Consider the following 26,494-nt stretch of genomic DNA (forward strand, 5'->3'; position numbering starts at 1 on the left):
ACTATCTATCTCTATACTGGTAACTAGCACCCTGAGGAGCCTTCAATGTGTACATATTAAATGAGCCTTCAATGTGTACATATTTTTTTTTAAAATGCAAATAGTCACTTGGGGGAGAATGAAAACTATTGGAATCATAGCACATGGGAAGGAGTGTAAGTCTTTCAGACCCTGCTGTAATTTGGATGAAAACTGTTTTTCTAAAGCTACCATTAGCATTAGAAGGAAAATTTCCATTGGTGCCAGTCAGATAAAATCCCATTAATTCCTGCCTCTCCCCCCACAAAAGTAAGCCAATTTTTAAAGATAAAGGAATGTGCCTATTAAATAAAAACTTGTTTGACAGTACAGTGGGCCCTGCCCATACACAGGGATCCATTCCAGACACACACACACATACCCCACCCCCCGTGTATGGAGAAAAACATGTACACTCAAAACCCATTAGTTTCAATGGGGAGCATTGCTGCGTTCGGCGCAGTGCACACACCATTCATTTTATGGCAGCTTAACCTTCCACGTAAGGGTAAAGCCGCGTATAGCACGTGCACATATGGCGCAGGCGTGCTGTATATAATTTTGCCACAAGAAATTCTGGGCCCCCTCCGCACAAAACTAAAGAAGATGGGACAACCTTATACAGTACCATCTTTCAGTCTAAGCAGCCACCTTGAATCCCACATTGGAGCTGCCTTGAATCCCAATTTGGGAGAAAGGCGGGGTATTAATCCCATAAATAGATAAATAAATACACTTCTATAAATAGATCAGAATATTATCTGCATATCTTTTAGTGCACTAATAAAAATGAAACATGATCACTCTAGCCTCACAGGTAGGTGGCTCAAAATATTCTCATTTGTGCATTTCTGGAGGTAGTCATGGTTGGGAAAAGGATAAAGAATGGATGGTCTTTGAAATTTTCCCCTTGAAATGTGAAAGAAAGAATGTAAATAGATTTTCCAAATAGGTGCTCTGTACCTTTATTTGTAAGATAATACTTTGGAGATATTTATCATCTTTAAACATTATTGATAAGCTTGGTCCTTCACCACATGTTTTTTCTTCGATTTTGTTGTTAATAACCGGACGAGTGAATGCATCAAAGTATCGATCAGGAACAAGGTTTGCCAGAGATAAAACAGTTGCCTGAAACTGAGTGACGATTTCTGACATACAATCCTTTTAGACAAAATAGAAGAGAATCTCTTTTTATAAAAAGCTTGCAGTCTTCAAAGAAAGAACATTTGTATTTTACCTTTACAGCACTTTTCAAAGGTCTCTGAATAAAAATAAAAATCAACTTTACAAGAATTGTTACTATTATTATCCCCACACTGTAGATGAAACGGGCCTTGATGATGGAGATGGCTTGCTGAAAGCAACCCATTTTTTTTTCTCGGCAAGGATGATATTTAAGTCAGAAACTTTCTTGTTTATACCTCAGACTCTTAATCACTAAGTGATTAAATACTATGGGATGCAGTGGCTTAGTGGTTAAGACACCACTTCCCACAATTGGAAGATCCAAAGTTTGGCAGTTCAAGGCCCAAGTGGTGCATGATGGGGTGAGCTCCTGACTAGACCCAGCTTCTGCCAACCTAGCAATTTGAAAGCATGCAAATACAAGTAGATTAATAGATACCACTTCAGAGGGAAGGCAACAGTGCTCAGTGCAGACATGCTGGCCACATGGCCACTGGATTCGTCTTCAGACTTTGCTAGCTCTTCGGCTTAGTAACGGAGACAAGCACCGCTCCCTACAGTTGGTTACAACTAGACATTCATATTTTAAAATATGATATTGTATGATGATGGGGTGGCACCCTGCCTCTATTTAAAGAACTCCAAAGAAGAAAGCTCCATCACCCTTTGGGGCAGTCTGTTCCACTCTTGTACAGCAATGAGTTTAATAAGTTCTTCCTAATGTTTAGGGAGAATCTTTTTTCTTGTAATTTGTATTCACTGGTTCATGTCCTAATTTCTTCGTCCATCTAAACTTGGTCCATCTTCTACAAAATTTTCCATCAAATATTTGAAGATGTTATCATAGCACCTCTCAGTCTTCTCTTTTCCAAGTTCCAAGCTGCCTAAGCCATTTTTCATAATGCTTGGTTTCTAGACATTTTACCATCTTGGTTTTTCTCCTCTGGACACATTCCAGATTGTCAATATCCTTGGATTGTAGTGCCCAGAACAGGATAAAGTGTCCCACATATGGTCTTACCAAAGTTCAACACAGTGGTATGAATACCTCCTTTCAGCTGGACATTATACTCTTGCTGATGCAGTGTAAAATCTCATTAATTTTATTGGCCACCGCATCACACTTTTGACTCGTGTTTAACTTTTGGTCTACAAAGACCTTGTATTCTTTTCAAAGATTTCAATTTCAGTATATAGGAATTATGAATTACGTGTAGACAGATTTAGCACCAAATTAATTACCTGAGGGCAATGGTGACAAGGAAGAATTTTCTAAGCCATTGAGAGTTAGGAGGCTTGGATGTCACACTAGCCATGCAGTTGTGACTTGTTATGCATCTTATCTAGGAAGATAATTGCTAATTGGAAGATAATTGCTATTTTTTGTTTTGTTATTTTCTGCCAAGTGACCCAGAAGCGAAAAAATCTGTTTCCCACAAATACTACTGGAACACTTCCATGCCTCCCTCTTAATTTGCAATCCTCAATAACAGCATAATGAGAGCATAAGACTTTCTAGCAACAACCACCTAGCCTTCTGCCTTCTTTATCAGAAAAAGCGAAGTGCTGCTTTTGGAAAGATTTTCTTTAAGCTACATCCACCACTACTAAGTTTAGTCCTAGATGGTGGAACTGGATTTGAGAGATATCTTCTTGCACCCTGTAAAGATTTAAGAAATAGAGGATGGCGTCTTCCATAAGGCATAGATTACTTTCAGGAGAGAAAGAATTGTGATTGGAGTAGACCTTCTGGACTCTTTTTTTTTTTTTTTTTGGACCCTTTTGCTCTTCGTGAAGCTTGATCTCTATTTCCAGTGCTTTACCCATCCTCATTATCTCTTCATGAAAAGAATAAACATTGTCTGAAGGTGATGGCCTACTTTGATCATCCACTTAAGACACTGTTGCTTTATCAGAATCTTGATTACCTCTGGATTTTGGGAAATATCCCCCTCCAAGCTATTTTAGGCCAAGAAAAAGGCTTTGGGGTATTGCTTCTTCTTAAAAGAATAAACTTTTTAAAATGGGGTGCTGGAGGGCTCTTCGAATCTTTGAAATGGCCTTGAGTCCTACATGTAACCCATGACCTGCTGTACAATGTTCCTCTATACAGTATATTGATTTCTCCAGTGCTCTCATTCACCTTTACATACCTTCTTCTATATTAGTTACTCCATTCCTGCTTACCTGCACTTACATTTGGATCACTCATGCAACAGATAGTGGACAAATCTTTTTCATGTTGTTTTGTCTTAGGTTGCCTATGCCTTCCAGGTATTTCAGGCCAGGTTCCAGGGCAAATAAACACACCATCAGTCAATAAAACAATATAGAAATCCCACTGCATCTCAGTCCAATGTATACTTAGGGGTTGCATCATGCCTAAATGTTCCACCCTCACCTCTGCATGTGAAAATAAAATTGCATTGCCCATGATCACAATTATTTTTCATACAGTAACTTGTTCAATAAAATAGTTCTTAAACCTGAAAATCATCCAAAGTTGGTTCAAATAGTAGTGCATGGATTTCCAAAATTAGCTCCGCAAGAAACATGGGTAAAGACTCATCTTCTTCTGGTACCCCAATCACTGAGGTTCCCTGAGAGAAAAAAGATAAATCAGAAAATGAATTTAGATTCTTAAATTAAAAACAAGGACTCGTTTTCTCTGTCCCAGCATATTTCTGACAATAAATTATAGTCCAAAAGCCAGTAAGTAGTGTTCCTCTCTCAAAGCAACATAATTCCAACTAATCTGATGGACTCAGGAATACACACAACATTACACTTTTAGTTTACAGAACATCCCCAAAGCATCTAATTAAAATTATTTTTAAGGATATATGGAGTGATGTGCTTAAGAACAGAGCTCAGAATAGCAAGCAACATCTTTCCTCCTACCATTGTACCACAATGTGTCACTTCATCACCATATGTTTTGCATTTCTATTGCTATTCAAACATACAACCAGCTCATTCATATGCAAGTCTGTTACTAGGCACTTCATTCTATACATCTGATGAAATAGACAAGTACATACAGTGGTCCCTTCCCTTATGCGGGGATCTGTTCCGGACCACCACCACCACCATCCCCCACGTAAGGGAAATTCTGCGTATGTTTGAGCCCCATGCACCATGGGGCGCGTGTCCCATTATTCTTTCTGGCACACAGTGCCGCTTTTTCCAGCACGGCTTTCAGCATACTGATCCAGACTAACATGGGTATATTTTAGTATTTACATGTGAAATGAAACAGCCTGGTCAACTAAGACTAGCTGAAATAAACAAAAACATTTTGAATCTTCTAGAGACCACTGGAAAGCTTCTTCCAAAATACATCCCAGGATGATTTTTTTTTCTTTTGAGAGCCTCCACTTTTCTTTTGTTGTTGTCTTTTAAGTTAACGTCAATCCATGGCGACCCTATGAATGAGATACCTTCATGTCACCCTGTCCTCAGCTACCCGGCTCAACCCCTAAAACTGCACTTATGATTTCCATTTTGGTGACCAAAATTGTAGCTCTATGCTTTTTCAACATACCAGAACAGCTGGTGAGGCAAGCTAATTGCTTTCCCCTTTGCTTTCTGCTTTGCTTTTCACATACGCTCAGTAAGTGATTCTAGAGGCAGCTGTTTACCTTGGCTGTTGGACATAAACTCAAATAGCAAGGGGCTCACAAGGATGGAGACATATTGAATTGTAAAGGAAGTGTCTTTGTTTTTATTGTGATGCAAATGGATGTTAAATTCCCTGGACTCTGAAAATCTCCCAGTTGCCACATGGCCAGGAGGAGGAGGAGCCAGCCTGCAAGATATACCCCTTCGTGCCATCTTTACTAAGAACAGAAACTACAAAATACAGGCCTATGACTAACATTTTCATTTTTAAGGTCTTGTTTGGTTTGTAACAAAATGGAGTCCCTTATAAAAACTGGAAAATCAAGGTTTGGTATTTGAAATTTATACTTTTTTTTAACATTTTCAAACCTGGATGCTTGAATCCACGTATAAAAAATCAGTGTATCAGAAGGGCCGGCCATATACTGTCTATACTCTTTACAACATCCCTATCAATTTTTTTTTATTGATAGCACGGTACAGGGAGGCCTGCTGGTGCCTATCTTTCCTCCAAAGGGAAGCCTCAGCCGCCAAACTGCGCAGCTTCCTTTTGGAGGAAAAAGAACCCGCGAAAAGCAGGTTCTTTTTGCCCTGCAGGGCGGACGTTGTGAGTGTGCCAATGGTGCACTCATGATATCACAGACGTGGTGTGATGTGTGGACGCTATGCGTCCATCACATCACAATGGTGGTGCCCATATACACGTGGTGCACCATTGTTATGGCTCCGTGCCATACTAGGGTAAGGGACTGTATGGTTGCCGCGTGGTCCCTTAATTGTAGTATGGCGCCAGCACGGTGCTTTAGCACCATGTGTACCACGCCAATGTTAAAAAATTTAATCAGACCAATCATTTAATCATTCTTCCTCAGGCTTTGTGTGACTTTTAATTCTTTTAAAGTTTCCTAAAGAGCTCTCTCTTCCAGACTGTGACTTTTAAATCTAATAATGGGGCTGTACATACAGGTGGTGAAACTCCGCCCCTTTGCTGTGTATTGTTCCTAGAGCAGCCAAACCGTGCAGGAACGATACGCAGTCAGGAAGAAGCTGCCTAAAGCAGCTTCTTCCTCGCAGTGTCATAAGGGTTGCAATGTAGCCCTGTGACACCACTTCCTGTGTGCGATGTGCAGACGCTGTGCAATCTCGCATGTCATCATGGTAGCCCCCGTGTGGACGGGAGGCCAACATGACGGCAGTGGTGGCACGTTCTAGGGTTCTGGAGCGTGTGGTGGCTGCGCACTCTGAAATCCTAGAATCGGCACCGCCATACTGCTTCCTGCCCATGAGTACCAGGCCAATGTTTCCTGAACTACACCCTCTTCCAACTATATCAGGTCTCCAAAAATGTAATCTTAAGGAAGACTAATTATTTATTTATTATAATGGTAAAGCATATACTTCTTTCCTCCTCTTCCTCAGCTATAAAGTGGTCAGCTTTATTATTTTTGTCTTTCTAAAAGCAATAAAATAAAAGTGCAAATAACATGTTATTGTCAAAAGTTGCCATATTTTAAGGATGAAATATGAACAGAAAATGTATTTACTTTCTAAATTATGTATCATGTATAATGAAAAGTCAATTATGTATAATATTTCTGGGAAATGTGTGTTGATCTCTACTAAGAAAAGGCATCTTAACAGAATATGAAAAATTGAAATTCTAACATAAAAGGAGATAGATAGTATGAACCTTATCATATTAAAAAAGAAACATGAACGGCAGTGAGACAGAAGTGGCTTTCTGATCACCTTCCCGCATACCCACAAAATACTTCCACTCTACTGCTGAGAGAGACGACTGTAAATATGTGCCTTTTGTCCTGCTGGAAAAATCCATTTGGCAAAAGCCAAATGACTTGCTCCATCTGGATGGAGAACAGACATACGACAATGTCATGTGGAAATATAAGAGAAAAAGCCACTTCTATCTTGCTGCCTCTTGTCTTTCTTTGGTAATGCAATAAGGGGTGAAACAGACGATCCCTGAGTAAGCCAGACTGGGGCCATAGCAACTGCATGCTGTGGGCCCAATCTGCCTTTTGGCTGGCCCAAAATGAAGCGGCAAATTGTCGCTCCTTCTTACACTGGCAAAAAACTGGCTTTTCTGCCCTGCCACAACTTTAAGGCGTTCTGGCAGCATGCGACATCTAAAAGCTGTGCCGCTGGAGTGCCCAGAAGCTGGCCCATATGTGGGCAGCTGGGCAGTGTGAAGCCGGCTTCCATGCGTCTTGGAGGCATGTGTTATGCATATGCTACGCCCCCAAGCCGACTGGAAGCTGGCTTTTTATGCCAATCTGTTCTGGCTCTAAGTCAGGACAAAATGAAAAAGACTGATGTTAATCAACAGAAAGCATAAGACTTTTGTTCAAAATAGTTTCATTTTTCTTAAGCATCTGAACAGTGACAGACTTGCCAATTTAAAAACATACATGGCCTTAACTAAATCCACTTTACCTTCTTCTCCACAACTTCAGGTGCTTCTTCTGTATTCCACTTCAGGATCACCTCTGAAGGAGGTGTTCTTTTCAACTTTTCAGTAAGGTAATTCAAAAGGGCAGTGACAGATTTTACTGCCAAAACATGCATAGTGTTTACTATAAGGTAGTCAGCAAGACGAATAAAGCTGGGAAGAAAAAAACAAAGCAATACAGAATTTTGTTGATGGGAGAGGTAATATCATAGCTCCTCATATATACTCAAAGTGCAATATACTTCAGTGAGAATTTTCCACAAAAAAAACAAAAACAAAACTTGTTGCTGTAGTTTTGGGTTTAAAAAAAACCCCAAAAACAAATAACACTTCTGTGTTCCCAGACTAATTTTCAGCACTAGCTGCAACATTTTATTCCCAACTTTGAGTAGAATTGAGCTCTTTTGAATTCTGAGAAGTACTGGGATAAAAATGTATCTACTTCTCTTCCCATGTCTTTTTACTTTTTTATGATTATAATGCTATAGCACATAGTATAGAATAGAATCTTTATTATGGTCATAGGCTAGCACAGGTAGAAACGGGATACAGATTAAAAGAAGGTAAAAACACAGATCAAAGATACTCATTGCCTGGCAAATTTTAACTGCAGTTGCACAGAATGTGGAAACTTTATATATTGTATCAAGATTGATGTCTGGAAGCAACAGAGAAGTGTAAAATTGACCAGCGTGTCCTTGATATGCAATAGAGGTGAAATAAGTCCAAGGCAGACATTCCTGTAGTATGAGCACTGTAATAATACATCATATGTTGTTTCTATTTGGCCAGAGGGGCATAGTATGTCTGACAAGGGGATCTTCATATATCGGCCTTCAAGGACAGCTGAGAGAAAGGCATGACATTGCGCCAAAGTAAATGATCTCCATTGTTTAGATACTTCAAGTTTTGCTAAGTTATGTCATAGGTAATGCCAAACATCTATTGGGTTTGCTAGCAATAAAAGTTGGAGCACTTGCTAGATCCAGTTCTCGCTTTGAATCTACCACCCATAGTTTGATAATTGCTTTAGCCTTATCATATCCCATGCCACGACTTTAAGGCAGAAAATTTGGAGAGAAGCCCAGTGATGAAACTTTAGTCATCACTGTGTGTTTCTTCATAAACTGGAAGTCATCAATCAAGGTTAGTGGCACAAGGCCGGTGGGACAGAGTGTGAGCCAGTAGCTGTGTATAGTCACCCACATTCTGGTCTCCATTTTCATAAAGCCTGACTTCAGACTCAGAGTTCCATTAGAGACACATTTTGGAGCTTGGAAAGCTGATCTTAGAAATTTAAATTGTACTAGTGGTGCAAAGTTGAGGAGGGGGTCTCAGCTGGAATCCAAAGGAATTGTTCAACTGATTTGGCTTCAAAATGTCTGGGCACTGCTGGTATATAATGGCCTCCTCTTGACTAAGAAATTTCAGGATGGCTGTTGAGCTCCTCTATGCATCACAAGCAGCATACTCCTTATGTGCTTTTCTACTAACACTAGCATAAAAGATCCCCCCCCCCCCTCAAATTTTGAAACAGGAGACCTGCTCAATCCTATGGCCATCTATATTCCAGATATTGTTCTTGGACCTTTTAAAGAAATGCCATGATTTTAAGGTGGTTTTTAAATATATAGTTGAATACTAGGTGACCTGCTCTGCAGTACTCTGTTTTAGTGCTCTTTCTAGGCCATTGAGTGTTCTTGAAAGTACTGCTGTGTCATATGCATAAAGCAGAGCTGAGATATGCATTCCCTCTAGTTTTGGAGGCTGGACGTTTGTGTTGTTGAAATGACACACCTGACACACCATGCCACTGATTTATAAGTTGAACAGAAGTGGAGATAGAATGCAGCCTTCCTTGCTGCCCTTCTCAGTGACAATGGCATTGGTGAGAATACCCTGGGGTTTACATCAAGGAAGCATCCAGTTTTTCCCACAGTTTGGTTCAAGATGCTTTCAAGTCTATAAAGGCAACAGAAAGAGAGAGAGAGAGAGAGATTGTGTTGCAGGTGGAATATTTTTCAATGAAATGATGCAGTAGAAGGCTTTGATCTATGGTGGATTGGTCTTCTCTAAAGCCAGCTTCTTCCTCGGCAGGTATGTTTTCCTGTTGAAGTCAGGTCTAGAGCTTCCACTGTAAGTGTCTTACATAAAGTTTTCCAATCATATTGAGACTAATTGATTTATAGTTGTCAGGATCCTTCCTCCTTCCTTTTCAAAATATGGGGACAATGATAGCAAGCCCCCAGCCCTTGGGCGCTCGACCATAGTTGTCAATACAGATGAAAAATGAGGCCAGAATAGGGCCCCAGAATTCCAATTTTTTAAATGGCTTCTGAAGGTATTAAATCTTACCCTGGAGCCTTGCCCATTCTCAGATGAGCTGCAAGGTCCTTGATCTCTGATGCTGTCACCAGTGTCCATCTTGAGAGATTCTTTATATTTTGGCTCGTACATCCACTTTCAATGTAGTTCCACCTTCAACATCCATATAAAGTACTTGAAAGGGATCCTCCCAGAGCCCCGGAGGGATGTGACAGTCCACTGTAACTGGTGCATTACTTTGGGAACTTGGTGTAATATGTCCAAAATGAAGCTTAGATACTGTATTTGACTGCCTGGATAAATTGTGTCCAATTATTCTTCATGGCTTCTTCTTCTTCTTTTTAGTACACCATCAATTTTTGTAGCTTCTCTTCTGCTGAAGCAGTTTTAACACAGCTTCTGGCATAGTATTGGATACATAACCCTGGTAAATGGCAATGAGAACCTTATTAGCATTAATACATTCCTTGTGGAACTATGGCTTGAGTGGTGCTGTTGTCGCCTTCAGTGTGCACTATTCTGGTAGTTCAAATACTGGAATAACACTTGGGTAAGTGTGTTGCAGTTCCTCAAATGTTCATCAGGGGACTTGGATGATATCAGGGCAGTCCAAAGACAGTGAAGGTGGTTTGAGGCCAATATTTCACATTGTTTGATATATTTGAGGGGTGGTCCATTTAGCTCAGTGGTCCATTTAGCTCCTTCCTGGTGGCAATAAAGAGAGCTGATAACAATCCTTAGTATGTGTCTCCTGAGTAAAATCCCTTAGGTATATCTGAATTTCAAAATTATCACTTTCAAACCTGGGTCCTTAGCATAGGGGAGAAAGTCCCTAAAATGATTATATGTTCAATGGTGCTCATTCTGGACCCAGAGAGATAAGTGAATTCAGCTGGACAGTCTCTTTTCTGAGCACTGTTTAACATACAAAGGTTTAGTCTGAAGACTGTTTGAGTCAGACATAGGCCTGAAAAAATTGATTTCTTGTCTTTTGAGCATCGCATCTTGTCATCTTCAAGGTTAGGAGGAGGGTGTTTGTGCTGGGTATACAGGATATGATTGTTGAAGCCCAGTCTAACATTTAAATCTCCCCCCCTCCCCCCAACCAGGACTACAAATTCATTTGGATTCTACAAAGAGATTAGCAGGATATGATTCCAGGTCAGTCCACAAGTTTCTGATTTGGGATTTCTTCGTCACCTGAGGCATGTAGAGATTTATTATCAGCAGAGTGCAGTGGTTAAATTGGATTAGCACTGTCTGTTTGTTGTTTCTATTGTGATGAGGTCACAGAAAACCTCATCCTTAAAGACCGATAGTTTTGATGTAATGTGCTTACCAAAGGAATTTATTATTTTGTGTTTGTGACAGTCTTTTAATTCAATTGTTTTGCTGTGGGAGTTTACCATCTGGGAAAATAATCTTACAACTGACTTCCTGCCATTCCAAATATAGACACTGAGATTAATTTCTAAGAGGAATCGATAATTCTGTAATACAGTCCACCCTCCATATCCGCAGACTTGCTATCTGCGGATTTGAGCATACGCCGATATCAAGTCCATGGGGGGGGGGGGTGGCATTGGCAGAGGAGGAGGAGGGAGAACAAGAATGAGGAAAAGCGGAGAAGAGGAAGAGGAGGAAAAGGAGGACGAAGAGCGGAGAAGAGGAGGAAGAGGAAAAAGAGGAGGACGAGCGGTGGCAGGGCAACAGAGGTGGAAGAGAAATGCCACGACAGCACCGACAGGGAAGAAATGGGGGAAGAGAAGAGGGGGAGGAGGCGGGGAAGAAGAGGTATCCCCTGCTGCCTGCTGCAGTGAGAACGGTGAGGCTGGCATTGGAGAGAGGATGGGGACAATGGGACTTGAGTATCTGTGAATTTTGGTATCCGTGGGGGGGGGGGTCTGGAACGGATCCCCTGTGGATACCGAGGGCTCACTGTACACAGCAATGTTGGGCTACATCCGTGTGTCCTGATGAGATGGGCAATCTTCCTCCATGTGACCAAAAACTAGCTGCTATTTTAACCCTGTTTGTCATCAGGGTTTTGCTTGTGAAAGGCTTGTTGGAATTTCTCTACCTTCTTTGCAATATCATTTAAGTCTCCGCAATATTAGAATATTAGAATCAATGTTTCTGCAAACAACAGGCAGACCTCATGGAAGCGCTGAACATTACTGCCAGCAAGTTCCAGGGGGTTGTCTCTGCTATCTTGCTGCTCTGGAAAGTAGTTTATATTGGACTTGAAGAACTGAGGAGGCTATTTTACTTAATTCAGATTTCTGTAACAACTTAGAGAGTGGAAAAAAAAGATGTAGTTGCAAATCTGTTATTCACAAGTTGTGTTATCTCTGCTGTTGGAAAAAGTGAGTCAATCTCCATATGTTTTGCTGCTTTGAAAGATTCCTGGATTTCAATATTGTTGTTGGGACTGGCCCAGATTCTTTTCTTGCCTTTGTGTGGCATTTTAAGATGTATGGAGGTGATTGAGCCAGATAATGTTGGAAGATTAACTCAGCAGTAGTTAGTCATTGCCATCTTGCCCTGTCTCTGCTACAGCATGTAAGTACACCAACAAAACGGTGCTTTTGCATTACAGCCAAGAATCCCCCTCTTTGGAACAGCCCAAGCACACATTCAAGACATGACTACAAACAGACCTGGGGGGAAAATGAAAAGCATGTTTGCCCTCCGGTCTTCTGGTACCTCACCTATTCTCCAAGGTTTTTCAAAAATGATGGCAAGTTGTTAAGGGTACATCAGCAAATTCCTTCCATATGCTCAGATGCAGTTCATCTCACCCTGCCAATCTAAACTCGTTTAGGTTAACTTGGTGATTCCTCAATATCAAGCTTGATTTGCAGTTTGGATCTCTTACCATCTCTGGAGTCATTCTTGCATACAGCTCTTTTTGCCATGAACTGAAGCAAAATAGGTATTGAGCCATTCTGCCTTTTTGTTGTGATCTATTAACATTTTACTAAACCTACTGATCTGCTGCCCCACTATTTCCTTGGTTATTCTCTTGTTTTAAACCTATCTGAAAAAACTCTTTCTGCTGCTCCATTTCCCTCATTCTGAGATTTAGCTTTCTTTACAATATTACTGCAAGCTTCGGTTCCATACATGCACTCTTCCTTGGTAATTCATCCTTCCTTCCATTCTTTATATATAAAGAACTCATTTTCCTTTTAACTTACTCCTTGAGTTTACTGTGCAGCTACATGGACTTCTTCAGATGCATATCTTTTCTTTTTCTTCCATGGAATTGTTTGTGATTGGGTTTTTTGCAACTGCTTCTTCATGAATTCCCACCCTTGCTGAACGTCTTCTTTCACATCTCTATCCCTGGGATTCCACCTAGCATTTCCATGAGCTTTATAAAATCAGGTTTCCTGAACTCCAAGCTCTATTTTTGACAATACTCTTCTTTGGCCTGTCCCAAAGCTGTGAATTCCAGCATTATACAATCACTTTCCACTCAAGTGATATTAATCATGCTAGTAAGTATGTGATAGTATTTAGAAGCCAGCATAGTGGACTTTATGCAAGCACTTCCTGTGGGGATATACACTTGGCTATTCATTTGCAAGAAACACTTCAAGAAAAAAATTAACTTCTTACATTATTATTTCTAAATTAGGAAAAAGAACAATTAGATGTGGATCTGCAAAGTGCCAAATACCAACCATGTCAGTCTTCCACACTGAGCTCTTTTGTTGGCCTGTTCTGTGTATGTCATTTTTTCAGCTTGTTCACCATAAAGATCTTTGTCAGTCCGGGGAATCATAGCACTTCCAGCAGCTAGTCTTGGTGTCATCGTTATCTGTTCTGGAAAAAAATATACATGTACATTGCTGAAACAATTCGAAGTACAAAACTAAACCAATGTGTAGGAAACAGATAATATATTCATTTTTAAAACATTAACTACTCTAATGCCCAACAATTTTGTACCTGAACTCTCTGTTGCGTAATAGTAATCATCAGGGGTAAAACCTGACTCAAGCAGTGCAGTTCTGCATGCACCCCCTACGACTTCTTTGGCTAATTCCCTGAACTCTGACAGACGAGACATCACCTGAAAATTACAATGCAGTTAAGAGTTTATATTTCACCTCACTAAAAGTACATACAAAACCTTGAAAGACCAAACAGCCAATGAAACTCACTTCTTTTAGCTGATCCAACTGAGTACCTTTGAATTCTACCAGTGTGTATATATAGCCCTTTTCAATTTGACAGAGTGCCAAGTCACTGATCTGGTAGCACATTTCTTGAATATTCAGAATTGCTGGTCTCAGACACTGTAAAATAGTAAGAATCTGTTAATGAGATCAAAACACTGGAATTTATCTTGAAGCTTTCTCATAGAGGCCGTGCAGACTACCACTAAGGAGCTGCCTGCAGCCGCCTTCAGGTGCACTGGAATGAGTCCGCAGTAACTGCACGCTGCGGCCACAATCTGGTCGTTCTAGCATGCAAAAAGGAGCTGCAAAACTGTTTGCGCCCTGGAATAGGAGCGATAGCCACGGCATTGCAGCTTTAAGGCGCTCCTTTGGCTCTGCACCGTGTGGAGCACTGTGCTGCCGCACACCATGTGCAGTGGCACGTGGCGTCACAGCGCCCTGGGGTGGAGTCAGAGCATGCATCATGTGGAAGCCATGCCCTGACTCTGCCCCCAGGCCAGCCTTAATAGCCAGTCTGCACAGGGCCATAGTTGGCATAAAAGAGCATAAAGATTAGCTTTATATTCCCAATAAGGCTGAAAGGGAGGAAATCAAGGGGTTAGACCCTTTCATTCTTTTTTGCTTCAGTTGCTCCCCACTTCCATTCCAAGGCCAGGTTTGTGTGAGATGAATCCTTTTGAAAAACAATTAGCATTTTCTTAGGAAGAGGAGTCAGACTGCAGTATGAAAGGGAAAATGCTTGGGAAATGCCTTTACGTCATGTGGTTAAATACAGAGCCGGGGAGTTTCTGAGTGTGAGCGCTGGCTTCAGCGAGACTGTTTGAGTGTATAAAGATATGGAGTGAATGAGCCAGTGATTAAAACAAAGTGTGTGGTGGCTCTTGTATTCTTTCATTACACTAGCTAGAATATACTTTCATGATAAATTCCAACCTTTCTCCCCCCTCCCCTTTGCTGATATAACATAGATTGGTTTTACAATAATGGTGGGATGACCTGAATGAATCAAAACTGTCTGATTGTGAAGAGAGAACCTGTTGTAGATCATAAGGATCCAAAAACCTGCAAAAATCAGCAATTTGAGGCAGCTTTAACTGCCTTGGTTCAATGCTAGAAAATTTTGGGAACTGTATTTTTGTGAGTTATTTAGCCTTCTCTGTCAGAGAGTTCTGGTTCCACAATAAACTGCAGTTCTCAGGATTCCCTAGCACTAAGCCAGGGCAGTTAAAGCCATCTCAAACTGGATTATTTTTGCAGTGTGTTCTGAAAGTTGATTCAGCCACTAATATCTTATTTGATGTGCTTTGTAACCACATTCATTGGAGACCTTGCGGACCACATAAGCATTTAGTGAAAAAGCTATTAAAGTAGTGCTTTGCTCTATATAGATTGTGTGGTCAAGTATTGAGGAACAGGAACACGTTCCTTAGGTTAGAAAAAAAAAGCACATACTCATAAGATGAGCAGAAAGATAATATGTAGGAAGAGTAGAAGAAGAAGGTGAAGGAACAAAAAGATGCCAGCTGGTCAGGCAGGTGCTGTGACACTGGCCTCAAGCTAGCACAAAGGGGCAGTCTGCTTCGCCCTTCAGTGTCCAACACTTTTTATATAGATCACCTCAGTAATAAAAGCATACATACAGCATTAACAATGAATAAGTTCTTCTGCAAAGCTCGGCGACACATATTTATCTTCTTCGAGCGGACATTCTTCCTCCATACATTAAATGACTTCCATTTGCGAAATATTGTAAATATAGTAATTTTGGTAAGTGCTCTGTGATAGAGATATTCCTGCTCCCAGCGCTGAAGTTCCAGATACTCAACTTCCCCATTACATGTATGAATAATTGCATTTGGGCTAATCGTGTAGTAGTCATTTTTGTTAATGCCATCATAACTTACAATTCTATAAATAAATGAAAACATTTAATTTAGTAGAATATATAGTAACTTAATTCCCTCAACTGCCATCCTCTGAACAAGGGGGCAACAGATTAATTTCTTTCTGTGGCTGTTCTGAACCTGTAAGAAAGGAGAGACTAATAAGAACTATTTCAGATATTTTCAGTTTTCTTATTTAAAACCAAATTATTCATCTCTCCACTGCACACATTCTGGTTCCAATTCACTGGTTAACAGAAGGGGAAAAGAGTGCAGGAAATTAATAGAACTTTCCACCATGTCAAGATTTATTTCTAACATTTCTTAGGAAAAGAACACTATTACTTTTGTAGTTCTTGGGAAGTCACATAAATATTTTCCTCTACAGGTCTTTTAGCAGTAGATTGAGATAATTGGTAATATATGAATGCACTCTGGGAAAAGTGACATGGCTGGGTGGTTGTTGATGGTCATGGATCAATTCACCGGATGATTCCTTCTCGTAAGACTCAGATACAGTGCACCCGTGTCATACACAGGCATGCTTTACATGGCTTTCAGCATACGCTAAAAGCCGTGCGAGGAGAAGGGGCGGCGCGTCCCATAGGGAACAATGGGGTGCGTGCCAATGGCGCGCGCACACCGCCGCGCCACCACATGATGAGCCCCATTAATTTAAATGGGGCTCGAGCTTTATGCGGGGGAATCTGGAACAGATCCCCTGTGTAAAGTAAGGGCGCACTGTACTTCAAACAACATGAGGTATTTGGTGAGTGCCAGACGTGTCACTTTCCCCATTTCGATTTGGGACTGAATGAGCAAGAAATACCCTGGGTGTGTGAAAGATAAGTTGCAAACCAGCAGAGTTTGTGGCATTGAACAACATTAGCAGTAGTCAGGGTGCATGTCTGTTATGACACAATCTTTAATTTTCAATTTCCTGGCTTTATAGAAGTTGAGTCAGCATATGTTAGTGTTAAACTGTAATACATGAACATTTATCATTGCATCCCCCTGCCTTTTGAAAAGAAAATGTATTATTAACAGTTTTTCATGAAAAGAAGACACAAACAAATCATTGACTGGTTAAATGTATATTAACACTTAGATATGTCTCTTTATGTTAAGAAAAGCTTGCTTCTGAATAAGATTGGATCAGACTCCAGATTTTGTTTTCACTTCCCTTCCTTTCTTTATCAATTTCTATTCCAGAGTATCCAGCTCTCAAAATTAAAAACAACCATTGTATTCCCCTGGAGTATTTTTATTTATTTTGGTTTAGGTTTTTACATTTTCAGAGTACAATCCTATGCAAGCCCCAAAGGATAAAGGTAAAGGTAGTCCCTTGACATGAATGTTTAGTGATAGAGGGTGGTGCTAATCTCCATTTCTAAGCCAAAGAGCCAGCGTTGTTCGAGGACTGCTCTGGTGATCATGTTGCCAGCATGACTGCACCGAATGCTGTTACCTTCCCACTGAGAAATGGTACCTATTTATCTACTTGCATTTGCATGCTTTCGAATTGCTAGATTGGCAGAAGCTGGGACTAGTGACAGGATCTCACCCCATCTTGCAGCACCTAGGCCTCAAACTGCCAGCCTGCCAGTCTTGCAATCAACAGTCAGCATCTTAACCACTTGAGCCTCTGTATCCCTACAAAACCCCACTGCAAGCCCTACAAAACTACATATTTCTGTGTAGATTGGGAGTAGTAGTTTTATGAGTAGCACTTTAACATTTAAAAAAAACACCTCGCCTATTCAAGACCCCCAAATTGATTATTTCTACTATTCGCTGGAATAAGGTAGCATTGCAAGGATTACAGTATTATTTCACAAACCCCTTCAGTTGAAGGACTGCTCTTCAATGGATAAAATAAGTCATTTTGTCATTTGTAGGGCCTGCAGAGAATTGTATCAAGGGGATAAATATTTTATAAGTGAATGAAGTATATTAATAGCTTTCACAAAATTTGACAGAAATATATCACAGTGTATCTGAAAAATTAGAATAAAAATCATTTTTATTAGAATAAAAATCTGGAATATTTGTAGGTTGCATCAAATAGACAAGGGATGCCAGGTTTCCTGTTATCAGGTCAATAGCTATAATTTCTATCAGCACCAGAATTTTAAATGATAAAATGGCAGAAATTCAGATTTTAATGTGTGCGACTGGCCTTAAGATGGTACACTATGCCTCTTTATTGTGTGTTCAGTATCACAACTAGCAGCTTTCGGGGGGAGGGGGAACAGCAGTACCATCTGCCCTTGCCATACGCAGGGGATCCATTCTGGACCACCCACGTAAGGCAAATTTCACATATGCTGGAGTCCCATTGATTTGTCCCGAGTATAGGTTACACATCAGGACGATTAAGTGTAATGGCACTCTCATTCCTCTAAGAACAATCCATAGCTTTGATTGGTCTATGCAGTCAAATGTTTTGCTATAGCACATTCAAATTTTCTTCTGGCATTCCCTTGTGTACTCCATTATCTATTGTATGCTTGCACTGTGATCCCTAGTGTCTCTTCTATTCCTGAATCCAGTTTGCACATGTGGGATTATTTATTTATTTTGCTCCATATGTGGTAAGAGTCTTTCCTGCAGAATTTTGAGCATGACTTTGCTTGCATGGGAAATTAGTGCAATGGTCCCATAATTACAGATATCTTTTATGTCTCCTGTTTTGTCAATGGGAATGTATATCAATCATTTCCAATCTGTGGGCCACTGTTTTGTTTTCCATATTTGTCAGCAGACTTTAGTTAGAACAGAACTTCATCCTGTCTCTGTGGATTGTAGCGCTTCTACTGGTATGTCATCTGTTCCTGGTGATTTATTCTTCCCAACTGATTTGAGTGTTGCTTTTATTTTGCTTTCCTAGTGCAGCATTTTTTTTTTTTTGGTTGGCTGTGTTGTCTGGAAAAGAAGATTTCCAGACAATGAATAGGCAATGCCTGCAATGCCTGGATTTCAGGTGGTTGGTTTGTTTGTTTACTTTGCTTTTTAAAGGCTGCCTTTCCAGAACACCGTGGCCCTAAGAAATCACCTAGAAGCCAGGCACTGAAAAAAATATGCTGCTCAACATCTCCAGCTTTCTTCTTCTGATAACAATTGGGACAGTTCTGTTGGCTGCTGAGGCCACAACCTTTTATCTGTTGTTGCTACCTTGTAAATCTAGTAGTATAAACAGGAAATTTATAATTCACCTTATACTCAAAAAAGCTAATTATCATAAAATTGATCACTGTAAAGTTCAAATAATATAACTCACTTCAGTTTATATGGTTCATACTCAGTTGATGACCTAGGCACTGCAGGAGTCATATATAGGAATCCAAGGTTTTTGTTTTCACATATCGTTCTTATAATTTGCAAAGGATCTGTAATATTAGCTTTAATTACTGCTTCTGGTTCTTGAAATGTACGAAGTGGTGGAGTAGGGCTTGGTATGGAAGCACTGAGCTTTACTGCACTACGTGGCTGTTTAGGAGGAGTCGGGAGTCGATCTTTAGCACTCAGTAACTGTAAAGGCAAAGTAAATGGAACTTAGACATACTGTTTACTTTAAAACCCCAAATTATCTATGTTCAACTGATTCTCTAATCACAATTTGTAAGAAAATCCCAGCATCTCATTGCAAATTTAGAGTGCCAACAGGGGTAGTTTATTATCACAACGGCCCTTTTGACAAGACTATCGCTGAGTAGCAAAATGAAAAGGCTATCATACTTGCATTCTCTTCCTCAACACAACTATGGCCCGTTACAAACCGTCACCCTAGTACGTGCTGAGCACATACTAGGGTTAGAAAGGGGCGTCCTTTCTGGACGCCCCTAACACTAGTACACGCTAGGCACATACAAAATGGCGGCACCTGTTCTACACGGGCGCCGCCATCTTGATGTAGCGGACGCTTAGCATCCGCACGTCGCACAGTGCTAATGACGTCACGAGTGCACCATTGGTGCCTTGCGGCGTCATTAGCGCGCTGCAAGAAGAAGCTGCATTTTGCAGCTTCTTTTTTGCTGCGTGGAGAGCTGCGCGGTTTGGCCGCTGAGGCTCCTCCATGCAGCAAATGAAGGCGCTTTTCAGACCACCCTTTTGGGCGGTCTGTAAAGCGCCAGTGACATCAGAAACTTTTGCTTCCCGATTTAACTAATAAATGTTTCTCATTACATATGCTGTAGGAACTCTACTTACCTTAAATTCTAGTATATCATTCTTTCTTGTTTGAAGAAACCACATATTAATTTAATAAAATTCCTCAGTTTGAATTTAATTGGAGACTGGTTAGCTTAAAACTGGAAGCAGAGGATCTCTTCCATGCAGCAACACAGAAACAAGATGGGAGGAGAAAAAACAGTTTTGCTGCCTGAAGTGGCCAAAAGGCATTTGGCTTCATTTTGATTGGACTGGCAATTGAATCTTACCTTGGGCTTTAAACAAGATAGTATCTTCCTATCTTAGGAGGTTAGCTGCACAACATACACAACTCTGTCCTTCCAACACCTCTCTGCATATTCATCAACATAACACTGAACAACAGTCTATGTGAGATTTATATGTGGATCAGCTGACCTGAAAACTCTATAAGTGTGCTATAAAACTTTTCAAAAGCATAATTACGGGCCTTATCTCGCCAATATACAACAATGTCAAAGCTTTTAAATACAATGACAACACTATTTAATACAATAAATAGAAAAAGGAATGATAGACAATGTAAACCTCCCAGGGGTGGAAATCATCACAGGGCCCTCCAGATTTTGTTAGACGGCAACTCTCAGCATTCATCACCATTAACCAATGTTGCTAGGAACTGCACTTAAATAGCATGTAAAGGGCCACATGTTCACCACACCTCTCTTAAACCTATCTTGCTGTTGTTAACAAATGTGTATCAGCCATGTAAGTACAAGAGGTGTTGAACAAGAGCATGACATTTATACCACTTCTGTTTTCATCCAAATATCTTGCAAATCAAAGCTGTGAATACTGCCCTGTATATCTTTGTTACACATAATCTTCAATGACAAGAATAATTCCAGACCAGACCAGACCATATGTTATACTTCCTACACTTGTCCCTCATTAATAAAAACAGATTAACAAAGTCTACACAGAAAGAGCACTGTGTAGAAAGAGGGATGAGTTTAAGTCTTCGGATATCATATATCTCCCTGAAGGGACAGAAAATGCTTATATTTTGCAAGAATAGCTTGCGGCATGGGATCATTTCCCACAAAGATCAATTTAAACTAAAGTGGTCATCAAGTTGCTGACTGTTACTCTTTATCTGCTCTTAGGGGAGACATGGAACTGCAATCTCTTGCATGAGATAAAAATGGCTCCCACACCTTATGCAGTTTCCGAGGGGTGAGAAACTGCAGGTGTGGGGGCCATTTTCACCTCATGCACCCCTCTGGTGGATGCACCCTCACATGTGAGCATGCCATAAGTGATATAATGTCACTCCTGGTCATCGTTTTAACCAATTTATAGTCATTTTTTCAGAGGTTTTGGATGAATTGGAGAGCTCTGGAGGATGCAAAAAATAAATGGCTACATTTGCATCTAATCTGAACCAGTTTAGGCCACCACCCCCCATAAAAAAACAACCCACCACTCAAACTACAACTGCACATGAAAAATGTGAAATGTTTTGAAAGAACCTGGGGGTTTGGGGGGGCTGCTGTGAGGATCTTGGGAATCCAATTAGGAGTTTCAGGAGCCATGGGAGACCTGTAGGCACACTTCGCCCACACATGTCTTAACACAATCTCTATTCAGATATTTGCTTCTATACCTTCCAAAAGCTGGAAGATGGCTATCTGCATCAGGCAACCTGTGCATTTTATAACCCTAAAAAAATCAGGACAGAGGGTATCTAAATGAATAGAACATGCTTTTTACTTCGAACAGCTATCCTTCATGAGTGATAAATGGGGTAGGGTAATATATCAACAAACTTAATGTCTTAATATGGTTGCAGTCAGGCTGAATCCACACTACAGAAACAATACAGGTTGACCCCACTTTAACTGTCATCATTCCGTGCTATGGAATTCTGGGAACTGTAGTTTGTTGTGACTCAAGAGCTGTCTGAAAAAAAAAGGCTAGATGTCTCACAAAACTATAATTCCAAGATTTTTATAGCACTGAGCCATGGCAGTTAAAGTGGGGTCAAACTGCATTATTGCTGTAGTGTGAATGCAGCCTTAGATATTGAAAATAAAACCAAAACACAATTTTCTAACATATACAAACTACCTATACTTGTGGTATTCCAGAAGTTGCCTGTCTGACCTGCCCAGACATCGCAACACAGGGCTGCAAACCTTTTTCAAATTAAAGGTGGATAAATGTGCAAGATATACAGTACCCCAACCACTAATTGTAGCTTGGAGGTTAATAAAAACACTTTTACCTCTCCCAAATGATTGTTCTAAAAAGACACTGCAAATAATCTTCAAAATATTGGTTTGAAAAGGAAGGTTTAAATGATGTAACATATTTTTTAAAATGAGAGAGATGGTACCTGCTGTTCCCTCAGCTCTTCATAGATCTCACTTAACACTGGTTCCACAGAAGGAGGCCATTTTCTTTTCTCTGCTGAAGTTACAGGTTGTAATACTCCAGAAGCTAGCAACTTCTCCCTGTTCTTCTGGTAGATATATTCAGGTTGCTTGTGGTACTGATATTTTTTTAGCACAGGCTTGGTTGAGGAGAAACATAGACAATATGAAATAAAACAGTATGTGCAAGTGACAAATTCTATACAATACTATTAGGCATTTTGATGTATCTATCCTAAAGGAGTGAAAATGAAGGGAAAATGTGATCATAGCAGCCTGACCATTTAACCAGGTATCACACATCTGTACCAGCTCACTGGTTTTTTTTTAGGAAGTCTCTCCAAACAAAAGTCCACATTTGATCAAATCATAAACTCTTGACTGGTTGCTACGGTCATCTCTGAAGGCACCTTGGAATGTAAGGCTTCTACAGGTTAAGTGTCCCATGTCCTGAAATCCAAAACCTTAAATATTCCAAATCCCAAGATTGTCCACATGGGTGGCTGAGATAGTGACACCTTTGTTTTCTGATGGTTCAACACACACAAACATTGTTTGATGCACAAAATTATTTAAAACATTGTGTATAAATTTACCTTCAGACTACGCATATAAGGTGTATACAAAACTTAAATTACTTGAGTCCCATCTCCAATCATTTAAGTTTTGTATACACCTTATATGCGTAGTCTGGAGGTAAATTTATATGTATATGCAAATATTCCAAAATCTGAAAGATTCCAAAATCCAGTGCACTTCTGATAGCAAGCATTTTGGATAAGAGTAACTCAACCTGTATTTACTTTTGCCACTACCTACATTTCTCAGTCATAACTCCAGTTATAGGTACTGTATATACGCATATATAAGATACTGTATATACTCATGTAGAAGTATATACAGTACCTTATACATGAGTACATAAGGTTCTGTATGTACTCCCATATATATCTAACAAAATTAGTCAAACATTGATCCAAAAAACCTGGGTTGACTGATCTATGGGTCAATGTAACTACTGTAGTTTTACTCTGATCAAAAAAAAGAGTTCTATGAGTAGTGTGGCAAAAGATGAGAGCTTAGTCTGTTCTGGAGAACCTAAAAGAAGTACTGACCCTCTGCTACTCTTTCCTCCATGCCACCACTTTGGCCTTTTTGAATGCCTGGATGGGAAAATCACAGCAGTGGCAGATCATTGGCGCTTTCCTTCACAGAGTGCTGAGATAGCAGAGAGGGTCATTGCTTCATTAAAGTTCTCTTGTGTCAGAGTAAGCTCTTTCTTTTTGCTACTCAGAGAAGGAGATGGTTTCTGTTTTAAATAAGAGTTAATACTGTATCTTAACTCTTGCCTTTGCATCCTTTTTGACATGTGTGCATTTTCTTAGCCCCACCAAGGATGGTTGCCTTCCCCACACATCACACAGCCACCATTTACCATAGTTCCCTCATCATCATCCAGCCTTTAGTGTGAGCACAAACAGTTGTGCCTGCTGGATTTTTCAGTTCTTTGGCATTATTTTCCTTTACTTCATCCTTTGCATCCTTTGTTACATTCCCCTAAGTTTTACCCTCGACTTATCCATGGGTCAAATCAAAAGCCATAATTTTGGCCCCAAAACCTGCCCTCGATTTATATATGAGGTTGACTTATACAGTACACTAGTAAAAATGAACATATTTATATATTTACATGAATCAATTGCCTTCATCATGCATTATAAAAATGTATACATGGAGGGCAGGGATCCAGATCCTATAAAACTCTACACTCTTGCCAAACATGGTCCTACCATATATACTCTACTAATAAGTCAACCTCATATATAAGTCAAGGGCAGATTTTAGGGCCTGTGGATAAGTCAAGGTTAAAATTTAAGGGCACATAACATAGGATGTAAATGATGAAGCAAAAAGAAGAAACGCCAAAGAAGTTAAAAATTAGAGCACATATAACAGTTAGTATTCACACTAATAGCTGGATGGATGAGAGAGAAGAAGAAGGATGTCAGTGTGTCCTGGAAAGATTACACTCTTGCCTTTCACCAGGAGATGGCTCCTTTTTAATATATAACAGTTAAAGTACAGTACTCATATTGACCCATGGATAAGTCAACTCAGCTTTTGTTTTGGGTCAATTTTTAAAATAAAATTTCTAGACTTATACAGTACTTCTGTAAAACTTTCTTATCAACCTGTAATAAAGATAGAGGGCATGGGCAACCATGTCACTATTTGCTCCTGGAGAAAATGTGCCCTTGCAGCATAAAGGCTTTCAGTACATTTCAGAAGAAACAAGATAAAACTAGAACAGAGCCTCACTGAGTACAGTCAGCCCTCTGTATCCACAGATTGTTTATCCACAGATCCAAACATCCATGCCTTGAAAATATTTTTAAAATAAATAAATTCCAAATAGCAAATCTTGATTTTGTTACTTTCCAAAAGGGACACCATTTTACTATGCCATTGTATTTGGTGGTACTGTACTTGAGCATCTACAGATTTTGGTATTCAAAGGGCAAACCTCCAAAGGGGGTCCTGGAACCAAACTTCAGCAGATGCCAAGGGCCCACTGTAGTTTAAAATCAACCTACCAAAGGCTCCAGTTTTATGGGCTGTTGTCGTTTTCTGGTTCTCTCCTGTGCTTTTGTATTATACTGAAATTTCAGATCTGCAGGGTTTATTGCCATCTTTTGTGGAGCTATACTAGCCAATCTCTTTGTTAATTCATTTTTGGAAGGAGAATTTTTCCCACTGGATGAGGAAGTTTCTCCGTCCGAGCTGCTTTGCTCACTTCTGCCTGTATCTGACTGTTGTGAAGTAGGCTGGGAAGGAGGTTGGATAGAAGGCAGTGACACCCTTTTAGACATAATTGCCTGCAAACAAAACAGATATCACTTCTGAAGTCTACTTTAACAAATATGCTTTAAACTTCACTGACTTCATATAATTTACTTCCAAAACAATTGTATGGTAGCCACAATCTAGAAATACCCAATTCAAACCTATTCCTCCCATATCCCTCAACTTAGCATTTCATCATGTCCACACTGGGATATAATTTAAAATTAAACCTTTTGGTTTAATAGCAATTGCTAGTCCCAGTGACAGCAGACCCATTCTGAGATTTCCATAATTACTGACTTACCCATGCAAGCAATTGATTCAACAGATAGACTCTAGTTGGGATTTTACAACTGCTCTACTATGCTTGCATTAAATCATTTGTCACATTGTTACTCAAGTACAAAAGCAAAACTGTTACAGACTGCCCAAATAAAGCTGCTTCTGGTCTCTTTGGAGGTATGCTGTTTAAATGATGCGTGCATCCTAAGAATCCAGAAGCTGCACCAAAGCTGCACTCCGGTGCTTAGGAATGGACTGTGGCTTTGGAGCGACCTCCGGACTCTTAGGACCCAGGCATCATTTAAATAGCATACCTCCAAAGAGACCCGAAGCAGCTTTATTTTGGCAGTCTGTAACAGGCCAAAATAAACATCACTGCATTTACAATATAAGAACTTTTCAGTTGTAAAAAAGTTTGCAACGTTTATCTGCAGATATTTAGTTTAAGTACACATAGCTTGGTTTCTTGAATGCTGTACCACTGGCCCAAGATATGCAAGAATTTCACACACACTGTACAAATATACCATGCACAAATGCAGCAGCACGTTTATTTCCCCTGAAATAGTGAGGATTTTATAAGCTTTAATTTTGTTGTGGTTGTTGTGTGCCTTCAAGTTGTTTCTGGCTTATGACGATCCTAATGGGAACCTATCAGGGGGCTTTCTTGGCAAAATTGGTCAAAGGTTTGCTTCTCCTAAAGCTGAGAGCATGTGACTTGCCCAAAGTCACCCAGGAAGTTTCATGGGCAAGAGAAGATTTGAACCTTGGTCTCCAGAGTCATAGTCCAATTTGTTCCTGAATTTTAAGCAAACAGAAGTGAGATAATGCACATACACTTGGTTCTCCGTATCCACAGATTCTTTATCAACGGATTCAAGCATCCACGGCTTAAAAACATTAAATATATATATAACTTTCAAAAAGTAAGACTTGATTTTGCCCTTTTATATAAGGGACACCATTTTACTATACCATTTTATATAATGAGATTTGAGCATCCATAGATTTTGGTATCCATGAAGGATCCTGGAACTAAACCCCAGCGTATACCAAGGACCCACTGTACATAAACCTGGACATCTAAAT

At 40.0% G+C, this 26,494-nt stretch overlaps 1 protein-coding gene across 1 annotated transcript in view; it reads right to left on the minus strand.

Moving 5' to 3' along the window:
* The window catches only part of DNAH6 (dynein axonemal heavy chain 6), a 174,208-nt gene that overhangs the window by 145,787 nt on the left and 1,927 nt on the right, over window positions 1-26,494 (minus strand). The window contains exons 2-11 of the mRNA XM_042449592.1: window positions 24,874-25,155; window positions 22,243-22,419; window positions 18,976-19,226; window positions 15,453-15,720; window positions 13,795-13,929; window positions 13,580-13,703; window positions 13,312-13,453; window positions 7,282-7,450; window positions 3,693-3,806; window positions 982-1,182 (exon numbers count right to left, since the gene is read on the minus strand). Coding sequence (XP_042305526.1) covers window positions 982-1,182; window positions 3,693-3,806; window positions 7,282-7,450; window positions 13,312-13,453; window positions 13,580-13,703; window positions 13,795-13,929; window positions 15,453-15,720; window positions 18,976-19,226; window positions 22,243-22,419; window positions 24,874-25,149 — 1,857 coding nt within the window. The 5' untranslated portion in view covers window positions 25,150-25,155. The remainder of the gene's footprint in view (window positions 1-981; window positions 1,183-3,692; window positions 3,807-7,281; window positions 7,451-13,311; window positions 13,454-13,579; window positions 13,704-13,794; window positions 13,930-15,452; window positions 15,721-18,975; window positions 19,227-22,242; window positions 22,420-24,873; window positions 25,156-26,494) is intronic.

This window comes from Sceloporus undulatus, chromosome 2 (assembly GCF_019175285.1).
Source record: "Sceloporus undulatus isolate JIND9_A2432 ecotype Alabama chromosome 2, SceUnd_v1.1, whole genome shotgun sequence".
Taxonomy (NCBI): domain Eukaryota; kingdom Metazoa; phylum Chordata; class Lepidosauria; order Squamata; family Phrynosomatidae; genus Sceloporus; species Sceloporus undulatus.